General features: G+C 41.5%; 1 protein-coding gene across 4 annotated transcripts in view; it reads left to right on the top strand.

Moving 5' to 3' along the window:
• Window positions 1-19,141, top strand: part of dnah9 (dynein, axonemal, heavy chain 9) — a 157,348-nt gene that overhangs the window by 56,886 nt on the left and 81,321 nt on the right. For all 4 annotated transcript variants that reach the window (XM_037081128.1, XM_037081131.1, XM_037081132.1 and 1 more), the window contains exons 34-44: window positions 806-910; window positions 6,372-6,529; window positions 7,088-7,226; window positions 8,536-8,823; window positions 12,459-12,669; window positions 12,767-12,894; window positions 13,256-13,364; window positions 14,714-14,861; window positions 15,388-15,562; window positions 16,440-16,613; window positions 17,528-17,735. In XM_037081128.1, the coding sequence (XP_036937023.1) occupies window positions 806-910; window positions 6,372-6,529; window positions 7,088-7,226; window positions 8,536-8,823; window positions 12,459-12,669; window positions 12,767-12,894; window positions 13,256-13,364; window positions 14,714-14,861; window positions 15,388-15,562; window positions 16,440-16,613; window positions 17,528-17,735 (1,843 nt within the window). The remainder of the gene's footprint in view (window positions 1-805; window positions 911-6,371; window positions 6,530-7,087; window positions 7,227-8,535; window positions 8,824-12,458; window positions 12,670-12,766; window positions 12,895-13,255; window positions 13,365-14,713; window positions 14,862-15,387; window positions 15,563-16,439; window positions 16,614-17,527; window positions 17,736-19,141) is intronic.

Raw genomic sequence — 19,141 nt, forward strand, 5'->3', positions numbered from 1 at the left:
GAACTGATTAGTTAAAGTCTGATTGTTATTTCTTTACTAAATCTAGTCAAAATGCCCTCTCTGTACCCAGCTTCCACCTCATTTTGTTATGCACTCTTGTATACTCTTACACACACACTTTCTGCATATTGAGTGCTCAAGGGAGACATAAACATAATCTTGTGATCCGGCTTCGCAGGGGCATCATTACAGTATAGAGGCGTACAGCACCCCCGGCTATACACACCACAGCAAGGTGTCAGAGAGAAGTGCTAATATATTCCAGGAGGAACACAGGCACTAGAATCTGGCTTCACAGCCCCACACTGTTACTCATATTCAGTCATGCACGCACACACGCTTGCACACACACGCACACACACACAGTTGAATCAATCCTCCAGTCAGCTCTGGTCTGCGTCAGAGAACGTTTCCTCTGCCCTGTAATTGGAGAGAATAGTCAGCTGCCTGCTTCATCCTGGTCCAGCTGCTCTCCGGAGGGCCGTTCACCTGCTCTCAAGTTGGTGTTGGGAAAACTAAAATGTGGGTGGTAGACATTTTAACCTCTCTCTTTTTGCGCTGCTCGCCGTGTTTTATTGGTGTGAGGCCTTGTTTATGTATCATGCTGTTATTACTCGCCTACTCTCATCCTGCTGAGGTGCAGCTCCGCGGTAATGAATGTTGCTCCATATATCTCCTGTTTAATTGGAGATACGTCTGTGTCTGCACCAGTCAGTCAGACTGGGTCTCCACCTTTGAGCCCGCCTGGCTGACTTCCCGTCCCGCTGTCACCATCTGAATATCTGTGTTTCTCGTTGTCCACCAGTCCTGTGGGAACATCTACAAAGGCCTGGCTCAGACGGGGGCATGGGGCTGCTTTGACGAATTCAACAGGATCTCAGTGGAGGTGCTGTCTGTGGTGGCTGTGCAGGTAAGAACAGGTCCAGTTCCTCTTCCTCAGGTACTCCCAAAATCCCACCAAGGTCGAGGCTCGAGGACAGCTTTTGTGTATTTTCACCTCAGGCAGGTGGAGCTAAGTGTGCGAGTTTTCGTCTTATTTAAGAAGGTGATCTATCCAAATCAAATTGTGGTGAAAATAAGCCCTTGAAAACAGCACAGCAGAAGTAAATAACCTCTTCATCACCAACTGCAAGCGCAAATTGCTTCAGCTATAAGACTAATCCACCAAGACTGGCACCTTTGCACCGCGGAGCTTCTCCATAATTGGAGCCTTCTCTGATCTGATTTGGGAGTTGAGGATGGAAAAGTGCCTCCATTGCTTGCCTGTGGAGATGGTCACGATGCTCAAGTCTTTCAGCACTAATAACAGCTGCAGGTCTCAAAGGACGTGCTACAGTAACTTCAGTAAATTAGAATTTGTGTATTTAGTGTTAGTAAGTACATCCTTGATTAGCAAATGTGTAGAAAATAACAAACTATTTGTATTTGCTCATTACTCATCTCCATGAAGATATAAACTTTCCATTCAGAACCAATAATTTGGCCTCCGGATATAAAAAAGGCCTTTTTTTTTGGTTGTATAGTAATATCGTACACAGTCCTGTTTCCATCACATAAAGTGATATTACATTGATTTATATTGATTTCCTGTAGACTTACCTCGACTGTCATTATGACCCCTACTTGAATAACCATAACCCTCACTCTAACCGTAATGCAAGTCTTCACTGTAAAATGTTAACGATTTTTCTTGCAGGGATTTGTGTTTTGTTCCCATAAGGAAGGCGCGACCCCAGGGTGTCACTGTGTAAACAGATACACTCCCCCACAACATCAGTAATACATACTTACACATTCTTACACACATCCTTGTTTTCATACCCTAACCCTCACATGCAAACAGCTTGGCTGCACATATACCTGCATCCAGAGAACAGTAATAATTTCATCTTAGCAACAATGTAAAAATGATCAGTAATAGCCACTGGGATTGCCTTGTGGTATCTCTGTTAGTTTCTTTAGAGGACGTGTTTGCGCCTCAGGGCATCTGTAGCATTTGTAGAAGTTTAGGGGAACACAAACTCATGGTCACAATAATGAATATTTGCCTCTTTTGAACAACTTAACTTTAAACAGACACAGATGAGACGAAAGTTACAGAACTAGGACCGACTTAAAAAGCTTCAGTCTAGTTGCAATTAGCTGAAACAGGATTTTTTTCTATCATCGGTTATCAGGTTTTATGTGATGAGCTGACTCAATGACTGTGTCAATCTCAACCATAATAATTAGCTAATGTAACCAAAACTTTAAATTGGATAAAACTGGGCAAATAGTGAAAAAAAATATCATTTTTACACAAGACACCCAAAATTATTTTTCCTTCTCATCAGACAAAAATGTGGACATTTGGACAGGAAACCACCCTGTAGCACAGTGTTTTTCCTTTATTACTAGTGAAAGGTAGTCCTAATTAAGACAGCTGACAGATTATCCTGACTAACAAAAACACTGTTTCTGAAAGAACACATTGCTGTTTATGTTTTAAATGTCTGATTCTGTGAGCACCCTGCTCAGCTAAGGAGCTGATCGCTGATTTAATAAAAAGGAGACAAAGACACACACACAGCCCTGTCTGCATCGGTGGCTCTGAGATAGAGCAGGTGAACAGTTTTTGGTTCCGAGGAATCAACATCACAGAGAACCTATCGCGGACATCACACCTTGGTAAAGAAAGCTCAGAAACAGCTGCGTTTCTTTCGGAAACTTGAAAAGAATGAATTCACTTGCAAAGTTCTTGTTAACTTCAACAGAGGAGCAATAGAGAGCATTCTGACTGGATATATTGCAGAGTGACTTGAGATGTGCACGACCTAGGAAAGGGATGGTTCTGCAGAGGTAGATTAAAACCACCCGGAACATCCCTGATACCTTATCCATGGATTTAATAAGGGAAATATGGATATAGCCTCAGACTCAGAGCCCCATTCATCCAATGAAAGCTGTTCAGTGGAGCACAAATGATGACCCTCTACAAATAAAACAAGTTAAATGAAAAGCCAGAAAAGTTAGACTTCCTGGCTGAAATTACCCAGATCCTTTGCATAACTTCCACATTGTGAGGCCCAGAGAGCGTGCATACTAGAGACTTAGAATAATAATGTTATGGAATAAAACAATTTAATGGTGCGGCTATTATAGACTCTCCAAATGTTATTGAACCAAATTCTCATTTTGCAGGGTTTTGCATTCAAGAAACATACATCTACATACACGATGGCTTCGGGGCCACGCTGTTGGTGGAGGCTTGTAACCATCTAGCTTCACAATTGTATCAGTCTAGTGAAGTATCCGCTGCCATACCACCAGACTACAGAGCAGCGTCTCTCCTCGAGAAAGATATATACATTTACTCTTTTTTGTTTTTGTGTAGCAAAAAGGGACCTTGAACTTGGCCAAAAAAATCACCTGTCACTGTTTCGGGGTGGAGGCAGAAATCTCAGGTCGGATCAAATATCTCACTACCTGCCAAGCAGCAAACTGAAGACAAAGTTAGCAGCTAGCTGGTGAACATAGTGGCACATTTAGCAGCTAAAGATATTTTTCAATACTGCCTGCTCATACGTATGTAAATGTATTTAAACCTTGCTGAAAAGTCATACACGCAGGTTTAAGTTAAATCATGACCTCGGTGTAACCTGAGATCCCGGAGCTCTCTGGATGAACTGGATCATACAGGCACTGTCTTTGCCTTCCATCTCTGTCTCCACTTCATGCGTAGTGACAAGTTGTATAACGGTGTATACTCTGGGCGACCTACAGTAGCTAGCTCTTTGATTGCTGAAGTCTTTTGAGAAATCAGCCAGATTCGGCATGTTTCAGCTGACGCTAGCGTTTCTGCTATCTTGCATTCTGTTATCCCGGATCAAACGGAGCCTCTCTCTCTCTCTGGTTCTGTTAGTCCCTCTGCTGTGTTCAAATCCTGCATGCTGCCGCCCCTGACACTATCTGTATGCATGTGCAAAACTGTCACGGCAAAATGTATACAGTTGATAAGGACGCTGATCATGATCATGATGATAATGGAGATAGAGCTCCTCAAAGGATCATTATTCATCGCTAGACTTAACACTCCCTCCTCTGCCCTTCCTCTTGTATCTCTTAAGCAACAATGAATGTCAAGCAGCCCTCTTCCGTAAGCTGTGGAATTCTACAGCACTTAGAGAATTTCAAAGTGGCAGAAGAATGAATAGGTTGTGCGTGGCATAATGAATAATAAATCACGGTGGCTTATACGTGGAGAAGTAGACCTTGAGAACAGAGGAGCGTCAAACTCCCGCTGTGACAGCTGGCAGCTTGCTCCAGCACTCCTGCCTGCTTCAGTGGAGCCAACGCCGAGCCATCTCTCACCACGGCACACACACCTAATCCATCCTCTTAAAGAGGGAGCGGCTAGCGTGGCGCGGCGACATACCCGGCTGCCGGTCGGGTCTGCTAACACAGGTGGCGGGACCAGTGCTACATTAAATAAAGCAGGGACAAACAGAAGGCTGCTAAACATAACCACATGGAGATAAATTGGTGAAGTTCTGCCTCTGTTACAACAAACACAGGCCTGTGCTGTGAATACACTGATGTCACAGGCTCCAGTCTGTACATTCAAAGAGACAGCAAAGAGTGTAGCCAGACCTCTCCGGATCACACCTTTCAGAACGGCGTCTGTTCTTAAGCTTTTTTAAAAATGTTGTTTTTCGGTGTTTTACTTTCCTTGGTGTCCCTGACGGATAGCAGCGGCGGTTTGCTGTCATTTCACATAAAAGCACAAGCCCCACTGATGTTCTCATGAAAACTTTTGTTCTTCTCTTTGTGTGCGGCAGCTGCACTGTTTGTTTTTGCATTTTTCCCCTCCTCTCCCCGTTGTGTTGGTATGACTGAGTGATCTGTAGCCGAGTACTCATCCATGAAGAGATGTTCCTCCTCTTTCCAGCTGTCGACTCGCTCCGCTCTTTTACCACACGCATGTTAAATTCATAAAGCCTCTTACAGGCTGGGATTCAGAGTATGAGGCCAAGACACACAAATACACTCGTGCACACACACACACACACACAAAAAGTTCATTTCTGATATCTCATTCCATCATAATGTAGACAAACGGAACCTTGGCAGTTCATCCATCCAGTAAACCCTGGCTGATAACATGCTCATATTATTGATGAAACTGTGTCCCTGAAAAAAAAAGAAAAAAAAAAGGTGCGTATCGCATAACAATTTGACAGGCTGTTACAAATTGACTCTGGTATGTGCTTAGTGACAGTAATTCTATGCTAATGAGAGATAACTAACTTTCTCAGACTACCTCCCATTTTTGATAGTTGGAAGCACCTTTGTGGAGTGTTCATAAACAGTGGCTGAACAGGGCTGGGTAATGTCTCCTCGAGATTTCTTTCCTACTACTGCTTATATGAAACAAGTTCTACACAGCCAGTAGTGTGTCCAGTGGGAGATAAAGGACGTCTGAGAAATGTCATCCAGGGATGTCATTTGACACGGTGTACGTACAAACATACTGTACAAACAAACATAGCTAACATAGCTAGCAGCTTTATGCTACACTAATCATATATCCCACCAAAGTCTTTGCAGTTGTTTTGCATTGTTGGTAATGTGGTTGCCAGATTTTAACATGGAAGAGAAAGATGTGGAACAAAATTGTATTTCTTGTTCTTACTTAAAAAAAAGAGCAATGATAAATTGATGAATGATGAATGAATGAATTGGTCTAGCAGTCTTGTAACTATGTGCCATTTTTAGGTTAAACTGTTTTTTAAAGTAGCTGCAAAACTAATAACATTTCCTTCAACCTCAGCTGGACTTTTTGGTTTACTGCTAATTGGCAAATGTTTGCATGCTGACGTGCTTCACTAAGATGGTAGACATGGTGAACATTATACCCTCTCAGCATCAGAAAGTTAGCACTGCTGTTGTGATAATGCTGGCATTAGCATTTAGCCAAATGCACAGCTTCACTGAGCTGCTTTTCATTTCACAACTAATTAAACCATTTTTAAGCACACAGGATGTAATAAGATGCAACAAGATGTACTGTAGCTAAATACTAAAATATGAATATATCCATTTAAGAGTTAGCTTTAGTTCATTTTAGTTGGAAGAATTCTTGCATTCATGCGTCTTGTTGGTACGGTTTCAGCAGTACAAACCCTGAACAAATGTAAGCAAACTACTAAACAAAATCTGTCACAGGTCTACTCGTTTTTAGACATTTGATACAGAAATATTACGTGTTATATATTTCATTTGAAGTGTTATTTGATGTATCTTGGTTGGTACCAAAGGAAATGAAGGTACCCAGCATGAAGAGTGTGAATTAATTATGCTCTGTATTGTGTTTTTGACCTCTGTATGTGTAGGTCAAAAGCATCCAGGATGCCATACGAGATAAGAAGCAGAGGTTCAACTTTATGGGAGAAGAGGTGAATCTTTGCCCGTCTGTAGGCATCTTCATCACCATGAATCCAGGCTACGCTGGCAGGACGGAGCTTCCGGAGAACCTCAAGGCTCTCTTCAGGTGGGCCAATGGATCACCTTAAGTCACTCAAGCTGCGCTTTCTTTGCACTTTTTAATTTTTCTGGGATCATGTTTATTCCATCAATTTGAGTTTAATCCATCAATATGTCATGTAACTTTATAAATTATGATTATATAACTAAAAATCATCTTTTCCGCCAAAATGATTTTTCAACTCTCAAATACCCTTAACAGGATAAGAAGACACAGAAACAGGCTGGATATTAAAGTTGAATCGATAGATGTTGACGTTTTAATATTGTTGGGCAGAAACACCAAAAACACATCAAACACAACAAATCATTTATTTATTCATCTATTAAAGGATTAGTTCACACATATCACATAAATGGAAATGTAGGGACTTTATTCACCATCAGCCACAGCATTAAAACTACTGACAGGTGAAATCACTAAAAATGATCATCTTGTTATAATGTACCCTGCCCTTGTGGCACCAGCACTTCTTGATGGCAGCGTGGAGCTGAGTAGATACTGATGGATTTTTCTGTTTTGGGTGAACTTCCCCTTTAATGCCAAATGTCCATTTCTCTGCAGACCATGTGCCATGGTGGTGCCAGACTTCGAGCTGATCTGTGAGATCATGCTGGTGGCTGAGGGCTTCATCAACGCTCGGGTGCTCGCTAGGAAGTTTATCACCCTCTACACTCTGTGTAAAGAGCTGTTATCCAAACAGGTGCTATATGCTTTCTTCAAATCTTTTATGACTAAAGGAAAGCCAGACCGTTTCCACTTCAAAGCTGAACAACTGACCCAATGTTCATTTCTTATTTGAGGCTTTCGATAAAAGAATGACTCTGAGGCACCACTCAGGAGCTGACTTAACTGTCTGGGTGAAGCCTTACATGCATATGAATGAAAAGCTGCAGGGAGTTCGGATGTTATTCCATCCCAGTTTTTTCATTAATCCTTTTTTTAGTCCTGTTTTACATGTTATGCCATTATTTTAATTATTCTAATAAAGCAATAAAATCGCTCACAGTGCTGACTACAGTTACAGTGCAGCTCCTCGACTGAGGTAAGCGATTTAATGAGCCCTCAGTTCTGGATGAATTTCCCATGACCACAGGCCCATTTAAGTGTCAGAGCACACTATGTCCTTTTTATGGCTGTTTTATGAAGCCCCGGTTCTTCAGACATTTTTAAATATCACCTTAATTACAGTTTTTTAGCTGCTTCACAGTTGTTTGCCAGAGTTTCATCACAAGTTTTGAAACATTAGCAACTTCGTGCCAGTAGAGTCAAAAGATAATGAAGAGACTGCTTCTCTAAGCTATATTCATAAGGGCTGATTCAGACAATTACTGATTTAAACAAGTGATTCATAATTGTGGATTTAATATTACTTTCTGTAAGATCTGCCGCCGGTCTTGTGCAGAACGACTCTGCTGTTTTTCCTTTTCAGTGGGCAGACACCAGAGCGTGCAATGAGAGCACAGTGATATATGTTCATGCAATCACGATCTGTAGGGATCTGAAATAATGCTGTAATAAGTTTCATGGCAGATGAAGTCACCAGTGTGAACGTACAAACAGCTAGCAATTGTATAATGTAGGATCTCACGGGGAGTCAGTAGCTTGTAACATAAGCAGAGGTTAGACCATGTTGGGCCTTAAAGGTGCAATATGTAAAATTAACTACAACTATCAACAGACTGTAAAAATATAACAGTTTTGACATCATGGCGTCTATATCACATGCTAGTTTTCATTTTATCCGCCCAGCTGTAACCTGTCATGGTCCAAAGCCCCTGTGATAGCATGCTAAACAACACTGTCGCTTCAGTTACCGGTTATTCTGGTCACATGTCACCAATTCTTACATATTGCACCTTTAAAAGTGTGACAAGAATCTTAAATCTATCAGAAATTTAACTGGCAGCCAATGAAGGTTGTTATTAGACCCACAAAAGCCAACATTATCTGCTCTGAGAGCCCTGAGTGTTTTCATCTGCTTACTGACGTCTCACTGCTCTTCACCAAAGGACCACTATGACTGGGGCCTCCGAGCCATCAAGTCAGTCTTGGTCGTGGCCGGGTCTCTGAAGAGGGGAGACCCCGGGCGAGAGGAGGACCAAGTGCTAATGCGTGCTCTGAGAGACTTCAACATCCCCAAGATAGTGACAGATGACATGCCTGTGTTCATGGGGCTGATCGGAGACCTGTTTCCTGCCCTGGACGTCCCCAGGAAGAGAGACCTGGACTTTGAGAAGCACGTGAAGGAGTCCATTCTGGACTTGAAGTTACAGGCCGAGGACAATTTCGTACTCAAGGTGCGTTAACAAGATTCTCTGGAAGCCCCCAGACATGCTTGATTCTGTTTTGATTACAGCTCACAAAATGTAAGTGTCACAAGTGTTGCTAAGCCGAGGACGAAAGCAAACTCAATAACAAGTTCTCTGCGAAGTCCCCAAATGGGGGTTTCATCTTGAACAATTGAGACAGATATTACAGTTGTAGCACTTTCATTTAGATTTATCTTAGTTCTTTCCAAAAGCTATTTACCTCCCGTCATAATGTTCCACTGGGAAATACACATTAGTGTCAGACAAGTCTGCAGCATGGGGATGAATCGGGCAAATATTACAGAAAGCAGGCGTTTGGCTGCGATGAGAGTTCAGGTGCCTGAGCTGCTGACCTAATTCTAGTCATTATGGTACATACAGACACTCACGCACACACTCACACATGCACAATAGAAGGCGGTATGTGTCAAAGACAGATGAACGCAGGACCAGGGGAAATAAGTGCAATCTGCCCCAGGTCAAATAGACACGGGAACCACATAATAACACTCCATCAATGGAGGCTGGTGCTGCACCATGCCACTTAACCCTGACATTGTGAGAGACAGCCACAGAAATAAACAAAGAAGAAGAGAAACACAGCAAGAGAGATGGAGAGAGGGAGAGAGAGAGAGGGAGAATGCCGGAGCGGTCAATAACAACCATCCACCCCCAGAGCCTGAACTTTTACTGTCTTTGTTTGAGTGACCAACCTTTTGATTTCAGACAAAGAGGAGGGGGAGCAGGCGGGGTGAGGGAGATTGCATACCTTTAGCATTAGCTTTTGCTAGCATTAGTTCTCCCGGCATCAAAGCAGTAATCAGCCGGGGCCTTTGAGAGCGTTAGGCCGCCTGCGCTCCAGCTGAATGGATGGTGAGTAGGAGCCGCGAGGAGCCCGGTCGATTGCATTGATTCAGCTTGCCATGTGTATGTGTGAGTGGAAATGGGGAGGAAATCGCTCTTTCTCCCCCTTTTTTTCCCTCCCTGTTATTCTGTTACTCACTCCGTGGTGTCACCTCACATGCCTGAAGTGACAAAATGTTACACAGCAAGTCAAAAGAAATTCATAAAGTCAAGTGTGAGTGTGTTCATTTGACTTTCAAGGGGCACCGCCATACATGAAATGTTTTTTGACCCAAAAGTTGTGACTAGATGTTGCGAAGCAAATTCAGTAAAAAAAAAAATAAATAAAAACAAACAAACTGTAATTTAAATTTTGGTCAAAGGTGAACACATTGACCCAGTGATTGAAGCCTGAGAAGATGGAAAACAGCCACCCCCCACAGCACATGAACAGAGAGTATGATTTATTGCAAAAGTAGATAAAAAATATTGAAGAAGCTTTGGAAATTAAGTGAGCTGGAGGTTTAGTGGGTTTTTAACTAAATCATTCAAAGGTTAGAATTCAGTTCCTTCCCTCTCTTTAAATTGTCAGATGAATGCTCATTTTAGTGTTTTTAACCACTTTAAAGACATTAAAATGAAATAAAAGTTAAATAGGGCTGCAACTGACAATTATTTTCAAGTAGATCATTCTGTTATTTATTTACTCGATTAATCAATTAAAAGTATGGCCCATAAAATTACCGAAAATTGTTTTAAAAAAATAAGTACATTTCAGTGTTTCGCAAAGCCCAAGCTGATGTCCTCAAATGTCTCATTTTTCCTCAACCCAAAGATATTCAGTTTACTTTAATAGTGGAGGAAAGAAACCAGAAAATGCTCACATTTAAGGAGCTGGAATCAGATGATTTGAACTTTTCTTAAAAATTACTCAATCCAACTAAATTGTTATAAAAAAAAAAAAATGGCAGTAAATTGAATAGTAGGCAACCAACCAATTAATTGTTTTTAAACAAAAGAGACGTGACCTGCTCATTAACAAATACAACTAAATTATTATTTTGCAAATAACAGATTACTTCTTAATAATGACAGCTGTCTATAAATCATATAATGTAAGTGCAGTTGTATACCCCCTCAGCTAATCCCAAACAAATGTAAAAATCAAGTCACAGCTGGCTTTTTATGGTGGATTGTTGATGATGAGTTCAGGAGTCCCACAGCCTGGGAAGTGAAGCTGCTCTGTAGTCTGGTGCTATGGCAGCAGATACCTCTGTATCTGTTGTCAGATGGCAGCAGGGTGAACACACTGTGGCTGGGTGGGTGTTATCTTTTAGTCTTTGGGCTCTGTGCAGACATCAGATCTATTACACACAGTATCTACTCTACACTCTATACTTTGCACTGCACTATACAGTATATCTCATACGTAACGGTTTTTGCTGTCAGTCCATTTCATTTAAACAAAGATACACTGCGTGCTACATAGAGTGGTGCCAGGTTGACCTATGTTTTTAAGCTAACCTGGAAGAATATTCTGTGACTAAAGTGGGCCTGTAAAGACGAGTGAGTGAGTAGATGAGTCTCCGTGTTTGGCATGACTACGTTTAATGTCCCCGACAGCCGCTGGAGTCTCATTTAGAAACGTTTTAGCAACCGCTGATTTTATGACATGTAAACACTTCATATGGGAGACGAGGGAACAATAAGTGCCGAAATGTGCATTTATTTGAAGGTTTTAGGACTTTTGCTGCAGTTTTATGTTGGACCTTAATCAAAATCTCTCACTTTAAATGCCACTGTTAATTAAACTTCACAAATAGAAAACTAGATTTTAGTTTCTTCCTTGAGCTGTTTTATCATCATCCACAGCTTCTTGTCATTGTTTTTTTTTTTATTTGATTTATTTATTTATTTATTTTTTGGCTGCAGGCAGCTCTTCCTTCTCATGTTGCGCTGTATTGAGGGGAAATAGTGACCAACAACAGCACATTCATAAACCAAGTGTTATTTATTATCAACACTGACTTTTGAGGAAACTTGATTTTGTCACTTTGTCCGTCAATCTAGACAAACTCATGTGACAGTTATGTGATTGACCATCTGCTCATTCAGACCAAGGAAACAGCCAGTCACATTACTGCGTCTGGCCTGTTTGTCTCGACTGAGAGAGGAATTGTATTTAAATTAATACAACAACATGGTCATTTTATGAATTAGAACTTAGGTCAAAATGGCTTTAGAATATTTCTCATGTCAATATTTATATTACTTATTTTGTGTCTATTTTATCATTTTTACTTGTATATGCCATTACATCTTTTTCATTGATTCTCCATAGAAACGTCAGAAGACATTATAAAACTACTGACTGCTAGTCCTCATGACAAGTAAACTGATCTTGGTGCATACACTAGGTGGAGTGGCCCTTTATGTGTGCAAACACAGAATAATGAGGGTGCAGATATTTGTCCTTCCAGAAAACCACAGTTGTCATTTATTGTAGTCTGTGAACAGTGTACTAAGCTGCTGCGCTGCACTGCGGTGCATCACACTACCCTGTCATTCTGCATCACTTTATATTCACCATAAAGCAGACCATTAAGACTGAGACACAGTAGACTGGCTGCTACAGTGCAGTGGCCCATGAAATGCGACATTATCTACCCTGCCACTGTAAAAGGGTCACTGTTTGTTGTTATACCATGTCGCCAATGTCCTTCATGTGCTGTAAACAGAACATAATATGAAATGTTCGGTTGTGTGTATCTGTGTGTCAGGTGGTGCAGCTGGAGGAGCTGCTGGCCGTGCGTCACTCCGTGTTTGTGATCGGGAACGCGGGCACTGGAAAGAGTCAGGTGATGAGGTCACTCCAGAGGACCTATCAGAACATGAAGCGCAGACCTGTGTGGGCGGACCTTAACCCGAAGGCTGTGACCAATGACGAGCTTTTTGGCATCATCAACCCAGCAACCAGAGAGTGGAAAGATGGTGATTATTGTGTTGTGCAGAAACACGGATGAGTACAAAGTGTTAATGGCCAATGTTAATGAGTCCAATGTCCATGATGTGAACTGCTTCTCTACAGGCCTGTTCTCTAATATAATGCGCGAACTGGCCAACGTCACTCACAGCGGACCAAAATGGATTGTTTTGGATGGAGACATTGACCCAATGTGGATTGAGTCACTTAACACAGTCATGGATGACAACAAGGTGTGAGCAAGCGGAGTGTATTTGTGTGTGTACTTGTGGACTGGGTCTTTTATTCAGTATGAAAATGACACATTGGAAATGTCTGTTTACTGTCAATCAGCATTCCGATAATTCAGATATGAACAAGAGGATGTGGTTGACTCATCACTGACACGACAGAGTAGTAAACTATTTGTACTCTTGTGGATGAGAGAATAAATGATGCAGTGTGTGCCTGTAATGTTGAGAACTGTGAAGAACTGAGCAAAACATGACGTGATCCAAGCTAATCGTGTGTAAAAGGCACAAACAACTCAAAACTCACTCATTGTTACTCATATCTGTGTACACTGTGTGTAAATGTGCTGTGTGCTTCTATCAGGTGCTGACTCTGGCCAGTAATGAGCGGATCCCTCTGAACCCCACCATGAGGCTGGTGTTTGAAATCAGCCACCTTCGCACTGCTACGCCAGCGACTGTATCAAGAGCAGGTAATCATTGCTTGTCTGTCTTTGTGTCATTCTTTCACAATGTCACAATATTGTGGTTTTATCTGACTTGAATAAAACAACATTTTTCTGCAAGGCTGGGTTACCAACTGCTTCAGCAGCCACAGACCCTCAGGGGCTAAAAAGTTCCATCTGTGTCAACATTTTTTCACATAAGTCAATTGATTGCTAATTTGTTCACTGCTGGTTTGTTCACACGTGTTTGCAACACTGAAGACTGAAGAGGTGCATCCAGCTTTGTCTTATCTTTTCATTCTATGGCAAAAAGCTCTGTGTTTTAAGTGGCTCTATGTGACAATTTATATGTATGATTCACTATTTTATTGTCTGTGTTAAGCGGATTGAAAAATGAGACCACCTCTGTCTCTCTCGGTTGTCTATACAAGCCTGTGGACGATTTATTGGAGTTGCGCCTCTTTCCGCATATAGCAACAGTAGCTAACGTTAGTTAAGAAATGGGGTCCGCTAACGTAAACGATCGGCTTGCGGCACAACACAGAAGTTCCCCAGAGCCCCTTCAAGACCTTAAAGCTGCACTGAGAAATATTTTTTTTCCTAATGATATGTATCAGCTGATCATGTCAAAATTCATTCTCATCTCAAATGTTTTCAGATGCAACAGAAAGGTATATTTTCAGTGGGAAACAGCTGTTAAATCCACTTAACACCACCTGACCAGCACCAAACACTGGCGGCAACTAGTGGAGAAGTTGAATAGACATGCTATTAGGGATTGATTGAAACTAAAACATATCAGGTGATTATCAGGTGATAAAGTGAACAGTGACAAGTGTTGTTGACAAGTTGTCAGTTTCTAGCTTCATATCGCCAGCTTCCATTGAAAATGATTTGTAATGCCATCAACAGTCTGAACATTCCATTATGCCAAATGTCCGTATGTTAGCATTTTGAAGATGTAGGGACTACAGTTTTTCTGCTGCTAAAGGCTAAGTACTGCCTCACAGAGCTGCTAGCATGACTGTAGGCTTTATCTCATTAAACACAATGAGGGGATTTGTTTGTCTAAGTAAAAATGATTTCAGTTAATTTTGTAGAAAAGAAAAGTTCTGTTTTAACAAATTGGCTTGAACCAACGGATGCCCAGAAACCCTGAGGCCAGGCTTCCTATCAGTGCAAAGACTGGATTGTATAGTCTGCTTTATGCATTATAAGTGGGGGTATCGTGGCACATACACAGGCAGGAAGTGTGAGGGGGCCAGAAGGGGCCCAACAACAAATGCTTGCCCCGGTGACCCGAATCTTGTTAATCCAGCCATGTGTGTAGGTGCTGTAGTCACTACATGTGTTGTATTCATTGTTTTTCTTTCCAGGTATCCTGTACATTAACCCAGCAGACCTCGGCTGGAACCCCCCGGTGTCCAGCTGGATTGACAGGAGGGAGGTCCAATCAGAGAAAGCCAACTTGACCATACTGTTCGACAAGTACCTCCCGTCCTGCCTGGACACGCTCAGATCGAGGTAAACACGGCTCGTCAGCAGTGTCACTATATAATGACATTCTCACAGTTGTGTCCAGTTGACACAGGATGTTGGGGTGTGAGATAATGTGGGGAGTGCGAAAGTGGGCCGAAGCAAACAAGGTACTGACTCACAAGAACTGGATGCCATCCTGCATTCTATTGTAGAGGACCACTCGCCTCCTCCAACACCTCCATCACCACTGCTATTGGAGCAGACGACAAAAACAGGAAGCAGAGGAGGGAGACAGAGAGGAGGAATAATTTATCCTCAATGCCAGGCCAAAGATACAGAAAATGCACCACTGTACAGAACCAGAATGCCTCATAGATATTCATAGATTCATTTGTCATCTGCATTCTGGGAATAAACAAAATTGATTTTTGTTTCATCAAAACAAACAGTATTTTTTCTATTAAATCTGCTCATTCAAAATTACATAAGGTAAACCATAATTTAACAAATTAATGAAAATGCTTGCATCTGCTGATACAATGTGTGTGTGTGTGTGTGTGTCTTTGCCTAGGTTTAAGAAGATCATCCCCATCCCTGAACAGAGCATGGTCCAGATGTTGTGCTTCTTGCTGGAGTGTCTGCTGACTCCAGAAAACACCCCGCCTGACTGTGCCAAGGAACTTTATGAGCTCTACTTTGTCTTTGCTGCAATCTGGGCCTTTGGGGGAGCCATGTTCCAAGACCAGGTACTGCGTGGGCCTCTGGGCGTGTGAGATGCTTACTAAGTGGTTGCATGAAGAGCAAAAAAAGAATGGGACACAACTGAAACAGCTAAATGATTTTTTTCCCTTCCTCCTCATATAACTCCTCCCTGAAATAGTTTTTTTGCACTTGCATTATGGGTATTCCTCAGGCCCATTCAAGCCCGGATGATGGGTCTTATGCAACTCCACTCAACTCTGTGTCTCTATTTATGAAAAGTCATTTGGAAGTTATTTCCAGTTGAAGAAGTGGCAGTTTTTTTTTTTTTCGAAAAAAGGGAGAGATCTGCATCTGAAAATGAAGTGGACTCCATTCCCGCTCAACAACACACAGGCTGCATGAATTTAAATCAGCAGAAGAGCCGTGGCGAGCAGTTGCTAAGCAATCCAGTTAGCGGCGTACAGTAAGAGCGTCCATCTAAGTTATGGGATAAAACTGCTCTCCCCTCAGTACAAATGTACTCCACTTTATTTTCCCATCACAGATGCATTTAAATGCTAAGTGGTTTTATTGACTGGAGAGTTGGGAGTGAACAGAGGAGACAGGTACCAAGGGGTGGGGAGGCAGGGAGGAAGGCGAGGACCTGCCAGCCAGCAGGTGATGAGGCTACTTCACTGTCTGAATCAGACAGATGGATAGATAGGCCTGCCATCTCTCATTTTCTCCCCTTCAGCTGCTGTGGCTGTATCTCTATGTTGTCGCCATTTATTTGTCCTATGGTTCGTATTCACACCAGAGTAAATCAAACGCACAGATCCATAGCCACTGTATGGGGAGCAAAAGCGGGGAGGAAGTCATTTTAGAGTATTGACCACCCGCCTACCCTCTGTGTCTCTGCATGTGTGCTCTGTGTGAGTGTAGCTGGTCGACTACAGAGTGGAGTTCAGCAAGTGGTGGGTGGCCGAGTTCAAAACCATCAAGTTCCCGTCCCAGGGCACCGTGTTTGATTACTACATCGACCCCGAGAGCAAGAAGTTTGAACCCTGGTCCAAGATGGTACCCAAGTTTGAGATGGACACAGACACACCACTGCAGGTACAACAGGTTGATTTAAAGTTTTCAAGTTCTTCAAAGTACTTTTTGATTAAATCACACAGCTATAATCTACTGGCCTTATTCTTGAATTACATTATACAACATTCTGATGAAAGTAACTGTTTAAAGTTGCACTGATCACGATTTTCACATTAGATTGAAATGACTATATACGAAGTCCTCGCGGTGACAAATCAAGAGAATTATCACCCCGCTTGGCAATTCTCATCAGCTATACAGAGCTATCTACATTCACTGACTCACAAAATTATCTTTAAAATATATTTTTATAAGTTACTTGTCTCTCCCCATTGACCAGTGTAAAATCCGCAAAAGGTGCGGGACTTCTCCTCTCTTCCCAGCCTGACTAATTATAACTAAGCAGTTCCAGTTCAGTGTTGCTGTTTTTCTCTTTTTGTCTTTATATTTACTTGCACTGAGGTTATATGTGATTATTTCATTCTTAGTTTAGTCTAATTTGTAATTATCTGCTTACCTTGCCTTACCAAATTACCAAATGATCTTTCTAGAAAATGTGTGCTTTGTACTGTTGGCTTCAAAAATCCAGGATCATTAATCAGCATCAAATCGTAAAACATTTCTTCTCCCAGCTTCCCCAAAATTAGGCTTTACTGCCTTCTCTGTTTTCTGTCATTGTGAGATGAATTTATTTGAGAAGTCTCCGTCAGATCGTCAGAAAATTTTCCGGGCATGATTAATTGCCCATGAGAAATAAACGTTTTTGACTTACGAATAGATAATCAAAATAATCATTAGTTACAGACCTATAACCCTTTAGTACATTGATATCTTAGAATTAAATAGATGAGATATTTCCAACAGACATTATATGTATATGTATATGTGTATATATATGTATACAAACAGTTTGTACGTTTGTTTCCCATGTGCAGGCGTGTCTGGTCCACACTACAGAGACCATTCGAGTGCGTTACTTCATGGACCGCCTCCTGGAACACCGTCGGCCAGTCATGCTGGTCGGGAACGCCGGGACAGGAAAGTCTGTCCTGGTTGGGGACAAACTGGGATCACTGGACGCAGAGAAATATATGATTAAAAATGTCCCATTTAATTACTACACCACATCTGCTATGCTGCAAGGTAGGGACCATACGTCTATAAGCAGAGATATCATGCTCTATATGTTCCCCTTTTCAAAATGATAAATATCTGCTTTTGATTGAAATCAATGTTGAGTGCTTCACATGTTAGGCTCCATGTAACCATGGCAACCATAGGGATGCTTCCTGCTCAGGCTGCAGTAATGCGCTTCAATATAGAAACCATTCTACCTGACGTTAGTCCTTTATTGTCCATACAGACTTAAACACACCATTTACATTCTGAGACTTAAACCAGTGGTTCTGTGCACTCCACACTGATACTCAGGTCACAGCTCCAGTGATATGTGCCGTACTTAGTGTAAAGTGGCCAAATAAACAGGCAGAATCTCTGCGAGCAGCTAATGGTTTTCACGTTGATCACTACCACCCTGAAACTCAAAAATAGGGAGGATTTCTAAACCACAGTGGGAGTCTGGGGGGCCTCCACCAGAAGAAATATGAATTTAAGAAACTTGTTTTCTGCATTCTGGTGACTTTCAAATAATGAGATCAACAAAATATCAAGTACGCTGCAAGAGACATCTTATGTTAAATTCTTAATTGTCCATTCTAGCGTGAACTTGAGTGAATATCTTGCATGAACTAATATTCATTCAGTGACTTTTTACCCCTGCCTCTTAAAGAACCTGCCCTGAACTTCATGGTGATTGACGACACACTGATCAACAGGAATTCTTCTTTCCATGATGTCTGAAATTTAGTCTGAAAATGAGTTTTCTTGTTCATCCCTGTATCTCTGTTCGTCTCTTACTCACTGTGAAGGACGAGGTTCAGCAGCACAGCATACTACAAGCTGTAGAAAGCGGAAACAGATTGTTAAAATGAAAATGGAAAAAGGTGCCAAAATGTGGCAGAACTTTTGAGAAATACAGAAGAAACCAGGAGAGGAATAGGAATATTCCAGGAAAATTATGATGGTTAGCACTGGACTACACCAGTTCAAGAGTTATTTCTGTAAATTGATTTATAGTAATCAGAATCAATCTCATCCTTGTTTTCAAAGCCATTTGTCGGATGCTGTTTTTTTTGGATGTACCTGCTAATGTTGGAAGCTGACCTTGTATCCATCCCAAAAAATCTTTAATTAGTTGACACTTTCTCCACTTGAGAGAATTTAATTTGAATAGCAGAGATATCGAAGGCAACTCAGTGGTCTGGATCCAGGCTAGCTGTAAAACCTTCTCAGACAAACTTGTGATGCTGGACTACTTAGATAAACATTACTCGACTTAATAGTAGCTAAAAGAAGTTAAAAAAAAAAAAAAAAGAACGACTTTCAGTTATGTTTGTTGGCTGTGGATAAATAAGAAAAGTTAGCTATGGCTAGTAAAGATTTTTTCAGGCAATACAGATCAACAGTTTGACATTTATGTATTTTGAAAA

Source organism: Acanthopagrus latus, chromosome 20 (genome assembly GCF_904848185.1).
Source record: "Acanthopagrus latus isolate v.2019 chromosome 20, fAcaLat1.1, whole genome shotgun sequence".
NCBI lineage: Eukaryota > Metazoa > Chordata > Actinopteri > Spariformes > Sparidae > Acanthopagrus > Acanthopagrus latus.